The 25,505-nt window shown below is 35.5% G+C and overlaps 1 protein-coding gene across 3 annotated transcripts in view; it reads left to right on the top strand.

The window, feature by feature from the left end:
• The window catches only part of Tenm1 (teneurin transmembrane protein 1), a 570,621-nt gene that overhangs the window by 56,523 nt on the left and 488,593 nt on the right, over positions 1 to 25,505 (top strand). For all 3 annotated transcript variants that reach the window (XM_050118835.1, XM_050118834.1, XM_050118833.1), the window contains exons 2-3: positions 18,110 to 18,370; positions 19,967 to 20,023. In XM_050118835.1, the coding sequence (XP_049974792.1) occupies positions 18,110 to 18,370; positions 19,967 to 20,023 (318 nt within the window). The remainder of the gene's footprint in view (positions 1 to 18,109; positions 18,371 to 19,966; positions 20,024 to 25,505) is intronic.

The following is a 25,505-nucleotide window of genomic DNA, read 5'->3' as shown; positions in this document are numbered from 1 at the left end:
TGACTTCTCGAATTTTGCATGCAAATGGATGGAAATAGAAAACACTATCCTGAGTGAGGTAACCCAGACCCAAAAAGATGAACATGGGATGTACTCACTCATAATTGGTTTCTAGAGATAAATAAAGGTCAGTGAGTCTATAATTTGATCTCCTAAAGAAGCTAAATAAGAAGGTGATCCCAAAGAAAAACATATAGCTATCCTCCTGTCTGGTTTTCCCGCCTATACTTTCTGCCTGGCCAATCAGCATTTATTTAAAACATGATTGACAGAATACAGACAATTCTCCCGCACAAAACAACGATCCCAAAAAGCCAATACATACAATAGAGAAAAATCCCAGTGCCATTATTATTGGCTTCTCAGTCTGCCCCCATTGTCAGCTACATTCAGAGAGTCCAGTTTGATCACATGCTCCTTCAGTCCCAGTCCAGAGGCTTTGGTGAGCTCCCATTAGTTCAGGCACACTGTCTCAGTGGGTGGACCAACCCCTCGTGGTCCTGACTTCCTTGCTCATCTTCTCCCTCCTTCTGCTCTTCAACTGGACCTTGGGAGCTCAGTCCAGTGCTCCATTGTGGGTCTCTGTCTCTATCTCCATCCATCACCAGACGAAGACTCTCTGGTGATATTCAAGATATTCATCAGTGTGGAAGTGGGGCAAGACCAGTTCAGGCTCCCTCTCGTTAGCTGCCCAAGGACCTAGCTGGTGACATTCCCAAGTACTCCTGGGAACTCCTCTAGAGCCAAGTCTCTTGTCAACCCTAAAATGACTCCCTTAATTAAGATATCTTTTTCCCTGCTCCCATATCCGCCCTTCCTCCATTTCAGAATTCTTTAGTTGCCTACAGTTCTCGGCGTTAGGCTGGGCCCATGTGGGCTTTTCCTGTCCACATTAGCATGTCTATTGGTGTCTCGGTGCTGAGAAAATTGTTCCTATTATAAAGTGAAAACATAGTACTCCTGCTATTAAATTGGTATAAGAACATGGTAAAGTAGTCTAACCTTTTCAGAATCAGTTCTTAACCTGGCAAATATCAGGCTAATATTATAAAACCATTTCAGAAGTTCATTGTAAGGAATGCAGAATATATATCAAATACTAGAATGACTGATAGTTGACTTTGTTTCTGGTATTATTGTTAATTTTGTGATAATGTGAAGGCTTCATAATTTTGTATGACAGTTAATTCTTTAGGTTATGTGGCTAGTAAAAATATGTCCCCTTTTCTATACTTTTTACTACAGTGAACAGGCCTCAATATGGTCTTTTGTTCCCTGGCTGGATCTTAGCCTCTAGTTTTAGAAAACATTACACTGGAGTCACACTCACATATTTCACAAATCATAAATTAAGATATAGTTAAAGCTCACAATGTGAGTTGGTACATGTGTATGTGTTGTGTTAATCCTGTTTACTAAGAAGATTCATTTCTGTTGGTACATACCACATATTGGCTAATATGTGACTGCAGCCTTTAAAGGAAATTATCTACTTTGGGTCACAAGGCACAAACTTCATACTAGTAGGGTGTGCTTTTAGCAAACACAATCTTTCTGTTGTTTTAATTGGCTCTAGTCATCCATCATTAATGCATCTCTGAACTCTGTGTGATTTTCTGTCACCTCATCAAAAGACCAAGAGTATTTATTTTATATTCATTAAAAAAATGTGGCAAGAGGTGAATGAAGAGACAGCTTGGTGATTAAGAGGATTTATTACTAATCCACACTTGGTTCTCAAAATCCATGTTGGCCATCTCATAATCTTCTTCATCTCCAGCTCTATCTATCTATCTATCTATCTATCTATCTATCTATCTATCTATCTATCTATCTATGCATAAAATATAAAATACTAAAAATCAAAGGGTATAACATATATGAAGTATTTTTATTTTTTACATTTATGAAATATTTGCTTACAGAATCAAGCTGATAATGTCTGTAAGCATATGGTAGCTGTAAGTAGCTACTTATAAAACCTCCTTTGAATGTATGATAATAAAATTATGATAAATATTTTGCAAATTTTGTATGCCAGTGCATTTTTTATTCTTTCTTACTAAATTTTATAATAAACTCCTTTTATTTCTTAAGTGTATTCATGTATTATAGTGACCATATAATATTCTACTAGATGATAGGTATTTCAATTGCATATATGAAAAGTAATATTCAAAATGGCTGTTCTAGTTAGTTTTCTTTTTATACTGCTCTTAAGGCTTATTTAAACTTTATGTAGGCTAAGGAAAAAATTGATTTCCAAGATGAATTCAAGTTAACCTTCTATTATTTTACCTTTATGCCAAAACAAAACTGTTAACAAGACCATTGCATTAGAAAATGCTGCTCAGATTTGGTATTTAGATAGTGAATAGTTAGCATTTATATAGGACAATATAAACCTACTTATCTTTTATATATTGATTATACATCTTAAGTGAACTTGTGATATGCTGATTATTTTTCAGATAGACTGTAGTGTCTCTGTTTATTTGTTTTGGGATCTGGTTTGAGAAGAAGGGCTCTCCTTTTCACCTCCATCATTTCATCTCTCCTCCCTTCAAGATATTGAATTCTAAACTATTTACCCAAAAATTCTTTCAGGTTTTAAAGTAAATGATGAGTCATGCAGGGATAAATGCAGCCTGCTGCAAGACTCCCAGTTCCTCCTAATAGAGAATACACAAAAGACATAGATGTGCTTTCATACAGTAAATATTCACTTTTATTTTTTAAAAAAGCCGAATTTCTATGTATGGCCGATTGAATATAATAATTTTTCCCTGAACTTATGAATAAATTCTGAATTAATACTCATATAATAATTTAGAGACCAATATTAAAATGTTTGTGGTTCTGAGAATTAATTTAATTTATTACAATTAGAATATGAGTTCTGTGATAGCCTGAATATTTGTGTATTTTTTTTCTTTAGTTTCTGTTGTATTAGAGTTTGGATAAGTATTTTGTGATTTAATCGATTTTCTTACATTCTGGATTAGAGCTCACAGCCTCAGAATTCTAAGACTACTCTGTAGATTTACAAAAAAAAAAAATTCTTTTTCCAGTTTTAGTGATTAAACCCAGGATCTTGTGTATACTAGAAAAATATTTTACTTTTGAGCTATATCCTAATACTAAACTTTTGTGGCTTTTTTTGTTGTTTTGGTTTAGTTTTGAGATTTTCAAATGACTTCTCACTGTGTTATCCAGTCTAACTTCAGTCTCTTGAGTATCTGAGATTTAAGGCACCTGCCACTAGGCCGAGCTCTTGAAAAATAGCTTCACAATTTAGTCATCTTTGTTAGATTTATAATTCTGGAGTACTTGTATACAGGGACAGTAAGCACCATGAACAAACTTTGGAACCAGTGGCAGAGCCAAGCAACTGTTGAAAATGAAAAGTCAGCCAAGCAGGTGTTGTCTGAATATAACATCAAATCACTACTTGGTTGTTTGTGAATCTTTTTCCCCTAAGGTGTTGATTCAAGAATAAATAGAGTTAACAATTCTGACTTTGTATAGACTCGTGTTCTATCTATTATATACATTCTTAAGCAGTCTGCATAGCCTATTTAACAAGTTCATATTTCCTATGTCTGCAAGATGATTATGACATCATATACAAAGTTTGTTCATTTTTAAATGCCCAGAATGTCAATTTGATTGCTTGGGTTAAATTCTTCATATTGTGTTAATAAGACTTTGGGCTCTAAAAGTTTCCTACTCAAATCATAATGTTATTTTTGCTTCTGTATTTGATTTCTAGCAATAAGGAATTTTAGAAGATTCATTTTGTTAAAATTACCTCTAGAATTAGCACCAAGGTTGTCAGATGAGCTAAAGAGAGACATCTTTATTCTTCTTACTTCTTTGATATATTTAAAATAAATAAAAAATGGTTCTAAACATATAATTGAGAAGTTGAGAATATTTTCAAGGCAAAACATTTCTCTGAATGCTGGGATACATATAAAACTCAAAGTAGATCACATACTTCAGCCCAATCTATTTAGGCTGTGATTATAATGCTACTCTGTAAATGAGACATGCTTGAAATTTGGATCTGATTGTCTCCTGTGACAAGGCAATAAGATGCTAAAGTTATGCCCCAACGCAGAATTCCCAGTGAATAATATTCCTTTCATCATTGTTTTATGTTGTTAAATAATTCCAAAACTCCTCACAGCAGCTGCTTTGTGCTCTGGAGCTAAATGCAGGAGAGGTCAACATTTTTTTTATTTGTCCGCCTGCAGGCACAGATGTTGTTTGTGTTGTCTAGAAGCACAAAACACGCTCTAAAATATCACTTCTGTTTTCAGTGAGTCAAAGTGACAGAATGATAGTGAAGGGAATCCATAAGAATTAGTACAAAGTGGAATAATATTTCAAGGGGAGACATAAACATACTTGCAGAACAGCATTGAGCTAATATATGCAGAGATTAAAGGTCCCTTTTCAGTCTATTAGTGATGGAGGAAATGCCCATTGTCTTCTGGTTGCCATATCTTTCAAAGTATTTTGGAGACTGGCTGTGAAAATCCAGATGGAAACAGCAGTGAACTGAATGAAACCTGTGAAGCAAGAAGCAGGAAGTTCTTGCCTCAGCCACATGCACATTGTACAAATAAGAGCTAGGCTGTGAATTTGAATGGGCTACTTATAACTTTATATGCTCTGCGAGGTGATTAGGGCTCAGGATTAAATTGTTCTGAGTTCATTTTGCTATTCAGCATCCATGCAGCCTCAGACAATTTATTTCCTTTTTCCTAGAACCTCAGTTGCTTTCTTTGAAAAATAGGAATAATAACAGCTTTGCTCAGGTAGCATACTGTGAGGTTTAAATGAAATAACGTATGCTTCAAGACCTGGTGCAGGAAGATCCTGAGTATACATCTGGATTTATTTTCTTCTTATCCTAGTATGTGACATTGCGTGTTCTTTTGTAGCTTGACCTCCAATTACATTTAGCCAATGACTATGGAATCGGTACTTAACTGACATATACTACAAGTGGCTAGATGTAAAACCTTGCACTTATTCATTTACTCATGAATTTCTGGGTTCCACAGTTAATAGTGACCTTTCTTTCTAAATACACATTTTAATGGTAATCATATTTCTGTCATGGATAGCATCGAACTGAAGTTGTTAGTCATTGTGGCATCAGTCTAAGACTTCAGCATACAACATGTAAGTTTGTCCTGATCCACTGAAATGAGTGAGAGGAAATGACCATTTGAAGAAATCTGCCATTTCTCTTGTTGAAGGCAGTTTGTGAAACCATATTCATTATCCTGTCCTATAAACTTTGTTACTTTGTTTTGTAGCTCCCAGTGTTTTGCTAGAACATTTAAATTAGATAAGCATAACATATTTTATCATAATCTTGTCTTTTCCAAACCAGTTTGTTGAAGTACAATTATAATGAAAGAAATTATATACATTTAAATGTGAAATTTGGCGAACTTGATATATGTGCATAATCTTGAAAATATTATGAAGTCACCATAGTGAGCCTAGATATCCCCCAAAAAGTTTATTCTTGTCTGTGTTGTCTTTTTACCCTTCATTTTCTATCTGACCACAAGCAAGCAAACCACTAATCTGCTTTCTGTCACCATGGATTAGTTTTCATCTTCCAGAATTTTACATTAGCAGAATCATGCAGCATTTAGATGCCTTATCTGACTGTTATTTCTTTGACTTTCTTTGTTTTGCTCTGTTTTAGATATGGTTCCAGTACACAGCTCAGGATGACTTTAAACTTGCGATCCTCTTATGTATTTGTTACCTTCCTTGATGTAGCAACAAAATATCTGACCACACTCTGTGTGATATAAACTACCTTCCTGAGAAGGTATATTCATTGGTACAATAGTGGCATAAATGTTATGAAACTAACCAGCCATTTTTTATTGGATCTAAATTCTACTCCATGAAGTGGAGTCCATACTTGATACTATTAATGGGGACAAGAATCAGTGGCTAGATAGGTCATTGGCCCGGGAGAAACCTACTACTACTATTTTCCTAAGTGCTCATAGCACTAAAAGTACTCCTAATGACTCATTTCAGTACATCTCTCAATTTAGAAACTTCTTACAATAGATGGCATTTAATACAGAGAACCACAATGGTTCAACTTGTAGAGAATACGATATTACAGCGGGTCCAGTCCTCAATGGTACATATCATGTTCCTCCATCAAAAGCTCAGGAAACTTCACAGAGGAGTGGAACAGAAAGGTTGTTATGAGCCAAAGGTAGTAGGTAATGCCAAAGAAACAGAGTTTTCCAGATACAGGAGAGCAGATGCACACATGAACTCAAAGAAATTGTGGCAGCATGCAGAAGATTTACACAAACACCAGAGCCAGACAAAATTCAAGCATGGAGTAGGAGAGGTGGACACGGATTCTCATCCATAGCTGAAGAGCTATTGGCATTTGATTCTGACTAGGAGACAAAAGGTCAGTTTCTTTCAATGGTGTGACACTCTGTATATTAACCATACTCCATGGCAGGCCCAAGGAGTAGTTGGCCAATACAAAAACAACACTCCTTACATTTATAAAACACACATGCAGCTGGGGTGATAGCATGAGCTTGGGTTCTTGCATAGATAGTGATATAGGAGAGGATCTAGGAGAAATTGGAAAAAGGGAATGAATGTGGTCCAAACACATCCTATGAAATTCTCAGAGATGTATAAAAGCATTACATAAAGAAAAAAAATGCCTGACCAAAGAATACTAAGGAAGTACTTAATTTGTCTAAAATTCAAGTATACACGCCAACATGTTAGGAAAGTCTTCAGCTTAAGTATCAGGACATAGCTGGCACATTGTATTCTGATGTAGAATGTTCTTCTGTATGTGTTGCTTTTATTGGCTGATGAATAAAGCTGTCTGGCCAATGGCTTAGAAGAGGAAAGCTAGGCGGGAAATAAAAACAGAGATAGAGAGAGTAGGCAGAGTCAAGGAGCTGTCATGTAGCCGCCAAAAGAGAAAGATGCCAGAACCTTACCAGTAAGCCACATCCTTGTGGCAATATATAGATTAATATAAATGGGTTAATTTAAGATGTAAGAACTAGCTATGGAAACTTCTGAGTTCTTGGTCAAACAGTGTTGTAATTAATAAAGTGATTGTTTGGGTCTAGGCAGCCAGGAAATAAAAGCATAGTTTCTGATTACAGTATTCATAGTCAAGAAGTAGAGCGAGATGAATGCTCCCATTCAGTGAGCTTCTTCTACTTTATACAGAACAAAACACAAGCCAGGAAATTGGTGCAGCCCTCTATTAGGGTAGGTCTTCCCATTTCAATGAACTTCATGTAGGTAGAACCTCACAGGAATGCTCAGATCCTATCCTAATCTAAAGACTTCCTCACATTTGCCTGAAACTGCTTCTTGGGCCATTTTAAATTCTGTCAGGCTGACAAACCATGGTAGCTATCACAGATACAGTTTCATTTTGTAGCTTAGGTTGGCATCAAACTTATAATCTTATTGCTTCCACACATACAGTATGAGAATTGTAGTCATGCACCATGTCAGGCTTTGTTTGGCTTCTTTAACTCAGGATAATTATGTTAACATTTATCCACTATAAATATTTAATATTGTTTGCTGTTGTTATGTGTAAATACGTTTTCTTCCCCTTTTAATGTCTCAGTACTATCTAAGTATGTGGATGTACGTAATTTGAGTTTCTTCTGTTGATGCCTTATTAGTTATTTCCAACTTTCACCTCTCCCAACTAAGCCTGCAATAAGCATTTAAATATGCATTCCTATATTAGTAAGCAATTTCAGTTCTTTCTTGTAAGAACTGATGGATAGGACATTCTATCATATAGCAAGTAAACATTTACGTTTGTAAAATATGAAGTTCTAACTAGTCCTAAAACCAAATTTGCTCTCAAACTACCTTAAAAAAAAAGGATAGTAACAAGACTGAAATGGAAACAGCTGTTGCTACCCAACCTGGGCTCAACTCTGTGCACCAGGAAGCTATCTATGATTGTTTATTTGTCCTCTATAAGCCAGCTGGAACAGCCACATTCATTAGTAAAAATGCAGACAATGAAATTTAGTTAATATGGCATCGTAGGAAATAGGAACAAAGAGACGTAATGGAATGCTTACATTGTAACAGTCTAGATCAAGGTGCATTCTCACGCACCATTGGCCCACCATTTGTCTCTGCACCAGTGTGAAGCTCTTTCTGGAGTGAAGAGTTTCCATTCTGGCTGTATTAAGGTCTCAAGACATGAGGTTTTCTGAGAAATTCCAATTTCTTGTGTCCATTGGTTTAGTACTCTGGTCAATAAAGTGTCTCTTTAAAATACAGTCACTTATTCTAGGCCAGTTGTTGCATAGCCAAGTTATTTAAACAAGTATTGGAACAAACTAAAGCTTATCTCTCTGTCAGTTTTTGCTGGCTGAATGTTGAAGTACTAGCATTTTACTTTGAAGGAGGTTCAAATGTAAAACTTCCTAATGGGTCTCCAAATAGTTATTTACTCAACTTTTGTCCACTTAGATGGTTACATCATCAAAAGTACTCAAGAGCATACTTTCTTAAGTCACTGTTGTGATTACTGCACTGTGTAACTTACAAAACTGACTAATGAGAAAGAAAAACGAAGTTTCTATTAACAAAAGCTTAAATGTATTTTACTAACAGCTTTTAACTGGTTCCAGTAAATCCCTCCAGTCCAATATTCTAGAGTATAACTCTGAAGAATTTTCCTAAGATGTGATTTTGTAACTCATTATGATGAATGTTATTCCTCTGGGAGACTATTTCCATCTGAGTATCCAGAAGGCTTACTCTACATTAGACTAATATTGTTGTAAATTGTTTATTTCCCTGAATCCATAGATAGTAGCCTGCTGTCCTTTCTTTCTTGCCAGATTTTCAGAAAGAATCAGTTATTGGAAATTCATAGATGATTTAGTGAAACAACAACTTCGAAATTGAATTATTAAGCATTTTTGTTTAGCAAAACCATTTTGTGTCACCATTATATCCACGATTTTAACCCTTTTAATAGTACTTTCATATTTCTTTTTGATTTAAAAATTTTGACATGTAATAATTCTTTGGCTAGAATTTGTCTAAGATAAAGTGAAGCTATCTCAATTTATTTAGTGTTTCCCAGATCACAGCAGTTTATAATTAACCTTTTTCTGTTGGTTTTATATATTTATTTACATATAAAAAGGTGTTGACATACTTGTCTTGTCATTTATATTCATAGAGAAATAATTGTTACAGGTAAGCAAATTAAAATGTCCATAAGCCTATATTTTTATGAGTAGTATTTATACCTCCATCCCTGGCCATAAAGTCCAGTTCTGGTTCCAAAATTTCACTCTGACTACGAGAAAATGACATAGTACATAAAGAGAAATTTTAAGTTATTTATTTACAATGAGACTAAAACTGCATAGATAAATTCTTAAACTGTATTTACTTTTCTTATAATAGTGTTACAATTTATAGAAAGGATGAAATTAAGTCAGGAAATAGGTGTATGCAGATTTCTCTATGGATCCTAGTTATGGGAGGTAGGAGACAGTCTTTCTTCTAAATTATATGTCTTAATTTCTGACACTTGGACTCTTGCAGGTCACCCCTATCCATACTCAACCTTGCATTTATTGAAATAATTCTAATTCCTAGGGCCCTTGTTACAGTATGCTTGCCTATAGTCTACTTCTTTTGGATGATCCGGGAGCATACAGCTTTTAATATTGAGAGACATCAGAAATGTAGACAATATTATACTGTATAGGAGGTAACCGTCTAACTCAAGAGACAATATATGATATAAATAACGAGAAAAATATGCAGTTGTGTATAAAAGTATAAAATAAGGTTCTAAGTATTATTGTGAAAGTTAAAATTACTGGATGGAAGACATTTAGATAAAAGTTTCTGAGGATGCTGGGACAGATTGCATAGGTGCATCAGAGTAGTTAAAAATCAAGGAGAAGAATCTTAGGTACTTGGCAGGACCTGCTCAGTGACACAGAGGCAAACATAGATAGAATGCCTTTGAAAGGTGTAAATAAGAACAATAAAGTGCAATGTAGTTTATTCAGTAGCTCCTCGTGAGCAATCACTCAGGTATCTTGACATTTTTCTCATTTATCACAAAACAAATGCCATCAGAATTCATATTGTTTGCCTTTTGAGTATATATGTGAAGCTCTCCCAAGTATCTTTAACGGTGTCACTCCTTACATGGAATTGTACAGTAGATTAATGTAGTTTAAAATTTCACACACACACACACAAGCACAGCACACGGAGTGAACAGCTTCGCATGCTTAGTGAGCATAATGGAAATACACAACCAAACCTGGAAGACCATACTGGGCAATAAGGAATCAGGCCCCAAAGTGTTATGAACAGCCAGAAAATTGGACCAACACAGGTAAGAAATGAGAAATTTTTAGGGCCATTGAACACCACGTACTTGCAGTGTTCAGTAGCCCTGAAAATTTCTCATTTAAGCCAGGAAGTCCTTGTCTTGTTCAAAATGTTGAAATAAAGCCAGCATGTGCAAGTTCTCATTGATCAACTTTCTGCTGTTGTCCAGGACATCCCACTATGTTTTATGGTCCCTGATCTGCTTTCCAGGCTCTTGTCACAAAGACTGATTGTCACTCTCTCAGTCACTGTTGCATTAGTTTCTAAGCAAGTCCTCTTATCTTATGTGAATCCAGTCAAAAGGAAGAGCTTTCTAAGAAGTGAATTAGTTGAGGAAATAGTTAGCACTTGCTTACTCCCACAATAAATTTCTTTCCTCTCTTTAGACTGAGGACTGCTTTGGTCTACCTCTAAGTGTGATTAGAATTTGTGTAGATTTGCTCCAGGTTCCTATCTCATCGCTCTTTTTTGACTTTGTACAGTTATTTGTTGGGCTTCTCTGATGAGGGCTATTATTTTACAGATTAGTATTTCATTCTACTTCTGGGAGCACTCTTTTTGGCATCAGACTTTTTTTTTTTTTTTAACTATGTTCTGAGATGTTGCCAGGTAAGCAGTTTCTTACAGATGATCAATGTTTATACTTCCGGGTTTAAACCCCGCAGGGATTTGTTGGTGTCCTTTTCGATATACCAAACAGATGGGGAAATCTTGAAAGTGAAATAAGGCATCATCAGCACTTGGAAATGCAAAGAGAAAACAGAGCTCCAGGGACCATGGTTATTTTATTTATGTCCTAGACAACCATAAGCCTCAGCCCTACGTATTCAGATCACTCCTCCTCTCAGTCCTATACCCCAGACAGGACTGATGAGCCCCACTCTGAAACTAAAGGTTGGGTTTGGAAGACATGCCTTTATTGCTTTGCTATCACTAGGACCTTTAAAAGACTCTCTGTGGAACTTTGCAAAGGACATAATATAGTCTTGCAAACTTCTTTCTGCTCACTGCCTCACGCAGCAGCAAACGATAAAGGCTTTTCATAAAAAGAAAAGGAAATTAAAAAATTGGACTAATCCTTTAAGAAAAACCCTTGAAGGCTGCTTGTTTTTGTTTTCTTGAGTTGAAATTGACTGAGTTTTCAGGGAAGCTGTGTTGGAGGACCCTCAGATGAACTGATTTGTTTGAAAATGTGATATTTTCCTTTGAAAGCCTCCAAACTGATCAGCAGAAAATGGTTTCCAGTAGTGAAAATTATTTGTCTCATGTCAAGGACTGCTAATTATTTTCTCTGTATTTCTTACTAGAGACTGCAATAAACCGTTGCATGTTCCCTAGAACCAGTAATGGATTATTAAGTGGTCAATAATATTTTTCAATTGTGTGAATTCATTATAACAGAGTTCTATTTGTAGGCTGATTGTAAAGTGGTAATTTTATTGTTTACTGAGTAAGCATTTACACAGTTTTTTTACATTTAATATTTTAAATATTCTGTATATTAATCGATGAGTAATTCCAAGCAATTACCCAGGCTGCACCAGTACTTTAATACACTGAGTTTTCTAATGATAACACAAGAACTTATTTAGATTCTATGTGTATTTATTCATCACAAAACTTTTTCTATTTAATTGTTGACCATTTACATTTTGTCCTGAGAGTCTCATATTATAGTTACAGGAGCTCAGAACAACTTGCCCTTTAGAGTTTTATTTTGAGAGGTTGCTATACATTTTATAATAGAAGAATCTGAATTCCCTCAAGTGATTTATTTTAAAAACCACATAGGTACTTAATAACTTTCATTTCTATATAATTCATAAGACTTGTCCTGATGCAAAATTTAAAACAATAATTTCATTACCATCCATTATTTTGGAAATAGTCTATACTCTTTATATATTAAATGTCCCAAATTTCAATCAGCTAAAATAACTATGCTCTTTGACCTCACAATATTCATCTGGATCATGATGCCTTGAAGATTTTTGGAATGTTAATGGGTAGAATTTTAAGGATAATGAATTTTTGAAACTTTCAAAAGCTTAGAAATAGCATTTTAATAAAAAATCATGATGTAGACAATATTACTTTCCTGTTCTAGTTTTGATAAATTACTTTTCCCCACTTGCCACCTAAAAGTCAACCTCTGTGTTCAGATGGAAAACTCAGTACCTCATTTTATGCAGCACCTCAATATTTAAGTAATTAATTACTTTTCATCAATACAAGTATCCAAGTGTGAGAAAATGTGTCATGATCCCCTACTATTGGAGGCTCATGTAGCTGTGCAAGATTCAGTAGTGATGAATCTCTTCCTACTTTCAATCTAAACATGATTTTCATTTGTTAATGTCCCTAGGAAAATAATGAGCCCTAGAAGATCACTAAAATATTATACACCCTTTAACTTTAACTGTCTCTTGGTTTAGATATAAGTAATAGAATATTTCAGTTCATGTTCCTTGTACTTTCTTCAGCTGAGGTGAAAGGATCAGGATTTGCTTCCAGATCTGAGACTCTTGGTTCCATCTGTGAAGATGGATTGACTTAAAACCCCTTCTATATCTTCAAGACTTTTGATGTAAAATCCCATCAGAAAAAAATATAGTAAACAAATATAGTAAACCTCCTTTGCCAAAAGTACCCTTTGGTATTTGTGAAATTGTTATTAAAATAAATATAATAGGTATATATCCTGGTATTTTTAATTTTCAGCTTAAAACAACCAAAAGTCATCTGAGAAGAGTGAATCTCAATTAAAGGATTGCCCAGATCAGATTGGCCTATGGGGAAATGCCTTGATTGTTGATTAATGTGAGAGGGCCCAGCTCACTGTGGGAGACACCATCTCTAGTCTGTATAAGGAAGCTATTAGGCACAATCATTAGAATCAGTGAGACAGAAAGTTGCACCCCCCACACACACACACTGAGTTCCTGTATTCAGATTCCTGCTTTAAATTCCTGCCTTGCCTCCCTGAAATGATGGGTTGTGACTGGAACTGTAATTTGAAATAATCCGTTTCCTTCTGAAGTAGTTTTGGGTCACATTAACAGAACCATTCACCACACATTCGTTTATATTTTTAAGATATTTAATAAGTAGAAACACAGAATGTCGATATATTATCTATTGTCTTTTATTTCAGGTGCTTATTTGGATTGTTAATCTTGTTGATGTCCATCAAAAATCCCATCCTTTATTAGGGGTGACTAATATTTCAATTACATTATTGTTGGTTTATGCGCTTACTTCTTTAGATAGAATTGCATCATTTTTAGTTTGTACCTATTACAATAAACAAATAAATATACCAATAAACAAATGTATGCAAAATGTTTCTCGAAGCTTGCATTTCTCTGTGATTAATGTCCGGGAGCACAACTGCTCTCCTGGTAAATACAAATCGAATTTATAGGAAGCTGCTAGACTGCCTTCCAAAGTGGTATACCAGTTTGCTTTTGCCATCCGTGGTGAGATTGTATTACTCTCCACCCTTATTAGCACTTGGTAAGTGTGGTTGTTTCAGTAAGAATTGGCCTCCATGGGCTCAGATATTTGAATGTTTAGTCACCAGAACCTGAAACTGTTTGAAGGAATTAGAAAGATTATGAGGTTTGACATTGTTGGAATAGGTGTGACCTTGTTGGAGGGAATGTGTCCATTCTCTCTGGCTGTCTCTGTCTCTTTCTGTCCCCTACCCCCGGTCTCCCCACTCCCTCTCTCTGCTTCTCTGTTTGTGGATCAGGATATAGCTCTCAGCTATTTCAACACCATGTTTACCAGCCACCACTCTCCCTGCCATAGTGATAATGGACTAAACTTCTAAAACTAAAAGCAAGGCCCCCAGTTAAAACTTTCTTTCATTAGAGTGGCTTGGTCATGGTGTCTTTTCACACCAATAGAACAGTGACTAAGACAATAAGAGATTTCTGCTTTTTGTTTGTTTGTGTTTTATCCTAGGCCATATATGCTTGCATTAGATTGTAGTTTTAGTTTTTATTTTTCTGATAACTGTGTTAAACATGTTTTTATTCATTTATTAGTCATTCTTGTATCATTTATTTTGAAATGTCTCCTTCAAACCTATTACCCATTTTAGAAATTACAGCTTCACTCTTCTACTCTCTCCTATGTAACTCTTGAAATATGGATAAAAACACATTTTTATTAGAATAAAAATTAGAAATACATGCATGAGACTGCAGATACACTTATTGAACATATCTATCCTATTTTCTTCTTGGAATGTAGTTTCTCATGTTACCAGTCTAGCCATTTAAACCTTAGATGTTTTAGGAGTAGACATTTATTTCTCTTGTGAACAGCTTTTTGGTAAGAACAGGTCTATAATAAACCCAGTTGAACTTTATCTCCTCTAGGGAGTAGGCTGCATTTTAGGTAACAAGGTTGTGTGTGCAAGGCTAAAAACAACCACTAAGGGTCCATTGAAGAGCTTGTTAAATAATGCATCCTATGGGGATTTTAAGCAGAATTCGGACTTTTGTGTATTTAGGAAAATATTTTGCAATGATAACTCTGACTTCAAAAAAAGAAGTAAAGCCGCTAGATGAACATTACTTATGGTGACAAGTTAAATGTTTCTTTCTCTGCAATTTCACACTCAATCTAGCTTTGTCTCCTTTACTGCTTCATAAAAAGAACAACTAATTGCTTGCAAAGATCTTTCCAACTACAGTTTGTTGAAGAAAGAATACATTTGTCTAACTTACTTAATTAGACTATTTGTGACTTAGTCTTTGTTTTCAAAATGTTTTCTAATTCCAATAGAAAAAAGATTGGTTATCCTGTACAATTTTGATAACATTAAACGAAATTTAGTTTGAAGGGAACAAGTCAATGTTCAAATTTCTTTTTGAGTCAGACAATAAATCTCTTTAACAAAATTGGAGCTTGCCTACATCTGTCAGTGCTTCCTTGGGGAAAAATATTCTTACCCCAGTGTTTCATCAATCTAGAATGGCAAGTGGTCGTCTATTTGCATTTACTCATCTTTTTCAACAAATACCATGACTCAGATGCTCATACTAAAAATCAGTGGACAGTCATTTCTCATGTGCCATCACCTGAGGGAAACTAAATATAAGTCAATGTTTTGGGAAGTGAGTTTCCTAATTAGTTCTCTGAATCTATGAAAAAAAAATAAATGGAGGCATTTCACATTCATTCAGAGCAAATATTTTCTTTCTTTGTTCCCAGAATTCAAGCTGGCATGACAAAATCTATTGTAACTTCACTACTCTCCTTTTCCCATTAACTTCAGAGAAATCTCTAGGATAGAAGTATTCAAACTCTATTTCCTATGATGACTATAGGCCTCACATTAAAGTCCTCCTAAATTCAAACTATGTTGTCCAATTGCATACCTGCTGTATCAGACATTAAACCAGAGAGTAGGGTAGAAGTGTGGGTAAGGTACAACAATCTATGTTTTAATAAGTCTTCCAGGCGATTCTCAGGTAAGCAAGTTTGAGAACAGCTAATCCTAGGGGAAGGGAAGGATGTGTGTTGAAAAGGCTGTGCTGCATTCTTCTCTTACAGTTATACAGTTGTGAGCTGACATGATTGTTAGCATGTTATTGTAGCAACACCAATATTGTAGTATTCAATAAGGAATCATGATAAAATTAGCATGACTATTCCAAAATTCCTCAGATTTACATTCAGCAAAATGGACTTTGCTTTTTAACCTTATAGCAGAAAAAGCATGATTTAGTAAGGTTTTGTGTTAGATAAGTGAAACCATAACTATCTTTAAAACATTTCTTTGAACTTGATATAAATTCTAGTAGAAAAGTATATGTAGCTGTAAAGTGCTAATCTGTGAAATTTCAAAGTAGCATTCTGAGCAGCGTCTTCCAACTGCAAAAGGGTTAATTGTTATTAAATTTTCTAATACATTATAGTAGATTTATTTGTCTGTAATATCTGTTTCACAAAGCATAGTACTAGAAGCATAACAGTTATTAAACTGGCATTAAACATTGGTTTCTAAAACCCTTATTTAGGAAGCTTTTACATCCCAGAAACAGTTACTATAACAAAGAAATTCGCATTCTAAATTTTTTTCTAGTACATGGTCTAAGAGTAAACATTTTCTGTATTCAAAGAATTGAATTTATGTTAGAGTTTGCATTTTATTGATATGCACTATGGATTAGATGCAGTCAGTTAAGCCTTTTCTGGGCCAATTGATGTACCATCTCCAATGTCAATCTGAGAAAATCCTATATAGTGTACTACATCCCTGGATTACCTTATCTAAGTATTGCATGGACATTTCAGATGATATGTCTTGGCATGTGGTCATTTTCATTAACTTATTAGGGATTGTTAAAGCATCTCCCCCCTTTTGACACCTTGCCATAATTGAATATAATTTTAGTATAAAACAGAATACCAGATATTCAAGCAATAGGTTGATGGGGCTTCAACGGCCTCTCGCAGAAATGATGCTCATTTGGATATTGTAGAAATGAATAAATAAAAGCAGGAATAGGAGTTTTGCTGCTTGGTGTAGGCTAATGGGAAAATCCCATCAGCATACTGGGTTTTATTTTCTTTCTTATTAAATGACATGGTAACTGATTCCAACCACATTAAATTGTAAAATTTGGAAGGAAAGGGGAAAGAATACAAACTGTGAAGTATTGCCATGTCTATTGTGTATGTTTTCTTTGTTGTTGTTGTTTTTTCATTTGTTTAAAGACCAAAGACATATTTATACCCCCCATACACACTCAGTTTCTCCCAGAACTGCAGCCATCTAGCTTCCGAAGTCTGCCCTATTTGAATTTTCCAAAAGGCTTAACTTTTCCCCTTCTTTCTTTTTCTGTACTGCTTACCCAAACACCTTGGACTTCCTTATTTTTTCTCTAAAGTTCTTTTCCCTGTCCTGTGATGGTCCTTGCAGGCATATGTCAATGACATGCTTTTTCCTGTTTTCCACTCTCTTCCTCCAGTTAGCTAGCTGTTTGTTGTTACAGACTGCCCACCCTGGGATTTTTTCCTTTAAGCACAAATACAGTCTTCTTCCAGCTTTAAAACAAAACAAAAGAATTTGCAAAATGTATCCCTTAAACTCATTTAGAGATAGTGGAAAACAATATCAGTTGCTCATAATTTTAGAGTTTAACATATTTGAGTAGTCTGTTTGAATGTAATGTTTTTCTCAGTTTTATATTACTTACTAGATTATATATAATATACATGGCATACTCTGAAAGGCAAATAATTTTGCTATTTTAAGCATAGGTGTGCTGTATAGATCACATATATTCATTTTTAAGAGAAATTGCTTTAGAGGGCATCTCTCTATACTTTATACTTATTGTACTCACTTATTTCATTATATTTTGTGCAACCAAAATATTGTAGCTATAAGCTATTTCGAGGATGCTTTTTTTTAACCCAAACCTTGTAAGAATCAAAGAGAGCATAATTTTAAGTAACAGAAGTGCAAAATAAGCACAGAATTCTAGCTACCATAAATAAAAGACCAGAATTCTAACTTTGCAAAAACTCGTAATTACTAGCAGTGGGGAAGGGGACATGAGGACAGAAAAGTGAAAGTTAGTGATTTTGTTCATACTTACCTACTCTCTTATTTTGTCTGAACTTTGTTTCTTTTCAGAGATAGAATTCTGTGAAACTCCTCCTACTTTGTGCTCTGGCTACCAGACAGACATGCATGGCGTTTCTCGGCATGGCTACCAGCTAGACATGGGATCTGATGTAGACACAGAGACAGAAGGTGCTGCATCACCCGACCATGCGTTGAGAATGTGGATAAGAGGCATGAAGTCAGAACATAGTTCCTGTCTGTCCAGCAGGGCCAACTCTGCATTGTCCTTGACTGACACTGACCATGAACGGAAGTCTGATGGGGAAAATGGTAAGAAAGCAACATCTGCAATTTAAATGAAATTCAGGAAGAATTGCTTTTCCCCCTTTGCTTTGTTATCACTTCCTATATCTGCCCATCTTTCATTTGGCATGCAGAATACAAATACACGTTAGCAGGTTCCCAGGAACAAGGAGTATACTTAAGTATCTGGCAAATAGACACGTGTATTTATAATGACACAAAATAGTCTTCATTTCTAAGGAACCCCCGGAGAAATTATCTCATGTAGTCAGCAATATTGTGAATGTCTTATTCATTACTCACCTTTTATTTTCATTTTTATTTTCCAGAGCTACCCCAGTGGGATTTATTATAGGAAGTACTCATTTCATGTATTTGGGCTTTATATCGGCGTGTGAGCAATGAGATAAACAATTATATAGCACGTATACTCTCTGTAGGGGCTCTCTATTTTGATCCAAATTAACTTGCTGAGTTTATAAACAGATTCACATTAACCACATTAGAATGAAATCATTTCACAAACACAATTATTTTAAAGACATCAGTCATTTGCTAGACAATAACTACTAACGGCAATATCATTATATTGTAATTATATATGATTTCCTTATACATTTTAGAAAATGAAATGGTTTTGCTTTTTGAGTTTTCAGGAAGGAGTTAACTTATTTAATGTATGCTCTTCTGCCTCTATCAAAAATCACTTCATAATAGACACATTAAACAATTATTAATCAAGTTAATCTAGTCTACCCATCATTTTCTTTGTCACAATTTTATATGAGTTCCCTCTTATCCACATTCATGCCATCCAAACTGATTTAAACCATTTTAAAATGACAAATACTATATGTTCCTCTCATCTGAGGTTCCTAGATTTTATACAATTACAAAAAATTATTTATATATTTTTATATGAAAACAGAAATGCATTTTTCTAGAACAAAAGGACAGGGAGATTTGGAGAAAGAGGATATTAGACAAATATACTCAATATTCTATATATACCTGTAAGAACAGAATTTAAATGAAAACAAATAGTTGCACAGAAAGCACCATGTTCTATGTTTCAGTCTAATCCCCTCAGAACTGTTTGAAATCTCATTCAGGGAGACAAGATTCTCTGCTGGCTGGTGCCCTTTCCTTCTTCCAGCATGAGATTCCTTGAGAAATTCCCATTTCTTTGGGGTGCATAGTTTTAGTAATCTGTTAGTCAATTGAAAGACACACCTGTCTCTTTTTAATATCTTCATCTCTTCCACGCTGGTTATGGGCCCTCACATAAACGATTGCAGTAAGCTCACTCAGTTGAAACAAATGTTGAGAAAGAAGTCCCCCTAGGCTGTACTATTCTATCTGTATATGATCCTCGATGGGAGGTTAATTTTAGGGATGAGGAAAAAATGAAGAACTAAGTAGCGCTAATGTTTCCACAACTCTGAAAACAATGAACACTATTGATTTCTATGCATTAATGGGGAAATCTTATGATACATACATAGATAATTTTTCATTAATGCAGTTATGTTTAAAAATTCTTGATGCAATGTTCATGTTGAAATTTTAGGAATCTTAGATAACTAGGACAATTAATAATTGGTAAAACGTTTATTCTTACAGGTTTTAAGTTCTCTCCTGTTTGTTGTGATATGGAGGCTCCAGCTGGTTCTACTCAAGGCAAGTGTTTTGAAATATTTGACTAAAAGTTACTTTTACCTCAATCAATAATGACACCTACGTAGTCTGCAAAATGAATATTTACCAAATAACGAGTAACTCATAAGGCTAAACAAATGAAATTATCAGAGATTAGTCTAGTAACCATGCACTGACTTGTTTTTCTCCTTTAATTGTGTGTATTTTGCTTATGAAAAGAAGCTGGAAGGCAGGTAGGGGTAAGGATAATACAAGCTTTCATGAAAAATACTGATTTGTCTTGGGGTTCGTGACTAAATACAATAGCTACCGTTTTGTTCTTGTTTTGTTATTTTGTTTTGGATTTAGAATGGCTTTAGCTTTACCGTGATATAAATCTGATGCTGTCATAACTTTCTCGAGCTGCCTAGCAGATAGCCTTGGTCATTCTCTCAAGATGCTGCTATCTTGGCCTTACAATCGCATTTTATTCATGTCATCAATTACAAATACCTCATTAAAAAAGAAAAAAATAAAAGCAAAAGGCAGGTCATCATTTAATGAAGATTTTTGCTTTTGCAATTCTTCAGGAAGGGGACATTGATGACTATGTGTGTTTTCATGTTGTACTCATTGAATTTGTTGCTTTGCAGAATGATATGGAGAACAACATTTATAAATGATTTGCATGACTCAGTTTGTACCTTGTGGTAGGTCCTTTCATCAAACCACATTTATTAGAAATTATGCGGTAGTTAGAATATAAAGACAGAATAGGAATTATAACATAGACAGTAGTAATATTTATTATTGTTGTTGGATCAACATTTCTAAATCCCCAAACATATCATTATATGATGCTCTCATTTCAGTCTCAGACCTATTACCTCTATTTCATTATTTCTTTTGTTATAATTGTAACATAATCTCATCATCTCCCCCTTCCCTTTCCTCCTCCTGCCCTTTTTACAAGAGGAAGGGTTAAACAACAATTTATAAATCCATTTTATAGTAGAATATCTTCTAATCCTTTTGTCTCTCTTAAATCATATTTTATATGATGTGAAACTGAACAGTCCTGTGTGACTTACTCTGACTCCTACTATTTCCAATAAGGAGTATATAACTCGAGATCTAATCTATAACATATAATAAGGTTCCACTAGTGTAGAAACTGTAATTCTTCTCAACTGATAATCATCAGGGCTGGCCTGTATTTAGTATTTTCTTAGAGAAAGCTTGAGAGTGTAAATGCTTTTCTTTTCCTAAATGTATGTTAATTTAAAAGGAAAAAAATTCAACTCATTTAACTTTGTGTTTGCATGTAAATGGAGCTATTTATTTCCCACTGATATCATCCATTCATGAAAACATGCCTAGCAGAGTATTTATCTCATTAACTCGTTAACTTGAATTTATATATTCTATATTTGAAACATAAAAATCCATAAAATATTTTTGATTCATAGGTTTCAGCAGTTCAGATTCCATGCCATCCTATTTCATGGTTCAGTTAGTCTCAGTGACACTTTATTTTGTTTCTGACTTCCTATACTTTTTGTTCTTTTTCCAATTATTGATGACACTATAGAAACAATATTATGAAGCACTTAAGGATGATTAAAGTTTCACTACTGTGAATGAGGCATACAAGCTTAGATAAAGGAAATTGTTAATTCAGGTGACTTAACCAACCAGAAAAGAATGAATCTAAGAAGTGAAATCAAAGATACTTACGACTCTGTCCATCACATGCATACTGTATGACTTAGTGGTACTTAGTGGTTCTACTTACATTTTCAGAATATTGCCTAAACAGATTGATTTCTTTCATTTAATCAATAGACCAAGTCTTTAAAAATGTTTTACCCTTTTATCAACCATGTTTTTTTGCTGTAAATTTAATTTAAATCTGCAACATGTTATAACCCCTAAAGAACTATACTAAAACTTAACTTGACTGTTGGAATATTTGAACAAGGAGAGAAAATAACAGGTAACAAAAATGGATACATTTTTCTAGGTTTTTACAGAACTATCAGTATATTATTATGTTTTTCAGTCCTGCCCATTTGTCCCAAGACAATCCTTTAACACCTATCAATACTTAATTTTCTATTAAGAAAAATGCATATGGGTTAGCTAGCTGAACCTTGAGGCCTGAGTACCACTTTGATATCATACTTCTTTCATTATACCCTTCTCACACTCCCTTTTCAGCTAACTGTTAGGGCCTGAGTCCTAGACTGTCATACCTCACAAAAGGTGTTATCAAGCACTAGACTAGATAGAAATGTGGCCTGCTTTATTCACTGTTATAGCTTCGATAACTAGCCACAGCATATAGAACATAATTACAAAGTAGACAAATAAGAATCATGTCATGTTCTGAGGCTTGGGGGCTTTAAAGCAAGAGATAATATATTTTTCATGAATTATCTATGATCTCTTTGAAGGATAGAAATGCTACATCGAATCAGGCCTGTGGTTATCTAACAAGCAACTTTGCCTCTGAAAAATGATCACTTCATCATTTCTTGGAACTATACAACAATACTACTTTATATTAGTCAATATTCTCTGAAGGAACAGCTTATACAATGAATATCCATATATTAAAACGGAGATTTATTAGAGTGGTGAACAGGCTGCTACCTGGTTAGGCCAAATCTATTTCCTGACTGAAGGGCCAAGAATCTTGTAGTTGTTTAATCTTTGATACTGGATGTCTCAGCAGTCTCAACCTGGTGTTAGAATCCTGGAGGATTCCGATAGAGCTGCTCCTCAGTCTATGTTAGAATCCTGAAGAAGTAAGTCCTGATACCAGGGAAGGGATGCCTCAGTAAAAGAATAGCTGAACTTACCAGTGAGAGTGAGGACAAGATGACCAAAATCAAAAGCTTCCTCCTTCTATGTCATTGTATGTGCCCTGTCACCACAAGATATGGCCCAGATTTAAGGTTTATCTTCGCAACTCAAATGACCCAAGCAAGAAAGTTCTTCACAAGTGTTCCCAGCTGTTTGGGTTATAGTTGAGTCTGGATGTCGTTAAGTTAAAAACTATGATTAGACATCGTAAGTCTACCCCTTGCCAACTTGAATATAAGCACATCTCCTTCTATCGTGCTTGATTTCCAAATGAAAATAAAAACCACATCATAGTTATAATCTCTGCAAATGGTCACATGACTTTAGCTGGTATTTCTAACTACTTTCTTCTTCTACCCATTCTGTATTTTTTCCACCCACAGCAACCTACAGATTAATAAAAACCCAGAGACAGATATTGGGGTTAGACCTGACGATCAGGAAAGGAAAGCAGTGGAGCCACTAGAGAGCTCTTACCTGTAAGAAATCCTCAGACTGAAAGAGAATTAGTTCCTGTCTCATCCCACTTTATATTCCTCTCTAATTGCTAGGATTCAAGGCATATGACTCCCTATTATTGGGATTAAAGGTGTGGGACACCACTGCCTGGCTGCTAGTGGCTTAGTTTTCAAGTATTCAGACAAGCTTTATTTATTAAAATACAAGTGAAATATCCCTATAGCAACCACCTCAGCTACTCTTAGTTCTTTACCAGGAGGAATGGCCCTATAATTTTATTCCTGAAGGGTCTGTGCTCCTTGTAATACTGTCAAAATTGGGTTGTTGTAGTTTCACATTAACTTTAACCACAAAATGTGATAGCAACAAGAGATTCTCTAATAGGTCTCCTGCACTCCAAGTATTATCTTTCTCACCTCTGTTATGGAGAAGGGAATCAATTTCCACCTGGAAGCCTAAACCAATCACCCCTTTATAATATTACTATTCCTATTTTAGCCTGTTGACTTATGGTCATCAGAAGTCCAAAGGGGTCAGTCAGAAATCTGAGCTTTTAGCTCAAATTTTATGTTTACTGGTAGTGGCATCCCCCCACTTGGAACCAACATTTCTGTCCCAAAAAAAACTTAACGTTATGGGAACGGGAAGCAAAAATTTTCCTAATGGGTCATTACGGGTGATAGCAAGTGGATCCACCCCCATTTATACCACTTCATTCCTGGACCCCATATATTCTGGCTCTGAGAAATACATTACCATATACTCAGGTTAATTCTCCCTAATTGTAACACTGTCTTCAATGCCATTCTACCTTTCTGTGAAGTCAACTGTTTGAGAATGGTGGGCAATATAATAAGAACAGTGACTTCCTTGAGAGTAGACCAGTTGTCACACTTCTCGGCCTATGAATTCAGCTTCTCGTGCAGGGGTGATTCTGTGTAGAATGTTAGAACAATAGATAAGGCACTCTGAGTTCCTGTATGGTAGGTTTGTCAGAATCATCATGTGTAAGCAAGGCAAATCCATAAGCAAAATAAACAAAGATTCTAGTAAGTTCAAAACACTTACCTTTCCACATTGGAAGTAGGCCAAAATAGTCAACCTGTTACCTGGTAGCTGCAAGGTCATCCCTGGGAATGGTATCATATTGGAAGGTCAGTGTTAGTCGCTGTTTTTGGCAGATCTGCCACTCAGCAACAACTGCAGCCAGTTCACCTTGGTGCATGGAAACCCATTTGTCAATCCCAGGTACAACCTCTATTTCCATCATAATGACCTCTATTCATGGGCCTGTTGACAGCGTGGAATGCTGTTGAGTGATGCTGACCATCCACAAAACAGGTCATCCTATCCTGTTATTTAGTGACCTCTACTGAATTACCTTGTAATGAGCATTTCCATACTATACAAGCCTCTTCACATACATTTAGAAAGATCTATTCAAGTACTTGTTCCCCAATATTTTTCTCATAAATTTTCTAATCATGTTCTTTCCAAATCCCTGACCCTCCAGCCAATCCATTGGCTACTGCACATGAATCAACAGACAACTGGAAATACGGACATCACTCCATCCAGGAAAAATGCACAATCTTGTGTACTCTTTCTACCCACAATGAAGATGTCTCTTCACTGATGTCTTTCAGGCTTGTTACAGAAAGGAGCTGTAATGATGCAGCTGTCCACTTCTGGGTATTGTTTGCATAGCATGCAGAAACAGAACAATCAGTCAAAAAGAAAAAAGGCTCAAATCACTTCTTCCTCAGTCAAATGCTAATAAGGCATACTACCTGAGGCTATAGGTGTATGATTAAGAACAGAAATGATTTTTTTTATTGAGAATAAGAAAAAAAAAGTTTCCGCCTCCTCACAGCCTCCCATTTCCCTCCCCCTCCCCCCACTCTTCTCCCCTCCCCCCTCTCTTCTCCTCCTCCTCCCACTCCTCTCCCCCTCCCTCTCCTATCCAAAGAGCAGTCATGGTTCCCTGCCCTGTGGAAAGTCCAAGGTCCTCCCCCCTCCGTCCATGTCTAGGAAGGTGAACATCCAAACTGGATAGGCTCCCATCAAGCCAGAACATGAAGTAGGATCAAAACCCCTTGCCATTGACCTTGGCTTCTCATCAGTCCTCATTGTTCTCCATGATCAGAGAGTCCGGTTTTATCCCATGCTGTTTCAGTCACAGTCCAGCTGGCTTTGG

Source organism: Alexandromys fortis, unplaced genomic scaffold, assembly GCF_014885135.2.
Source record: "Alexandromys fortis isolate MF-2015 unplaced genomic scaffold, M_Fortis_MF-2015_v1.1 scaffold_114, whole genome shotgun sequence".
Lineage (NCBI taxonomy): Eukaryota > Metazoa > Chordata > Mammalia > Rodentia > Cricetidae > Alexandromys > Alexandromys fortis.
This window is presented reverse-complemented; position numbering and strand designations above follow the sequence as displayed.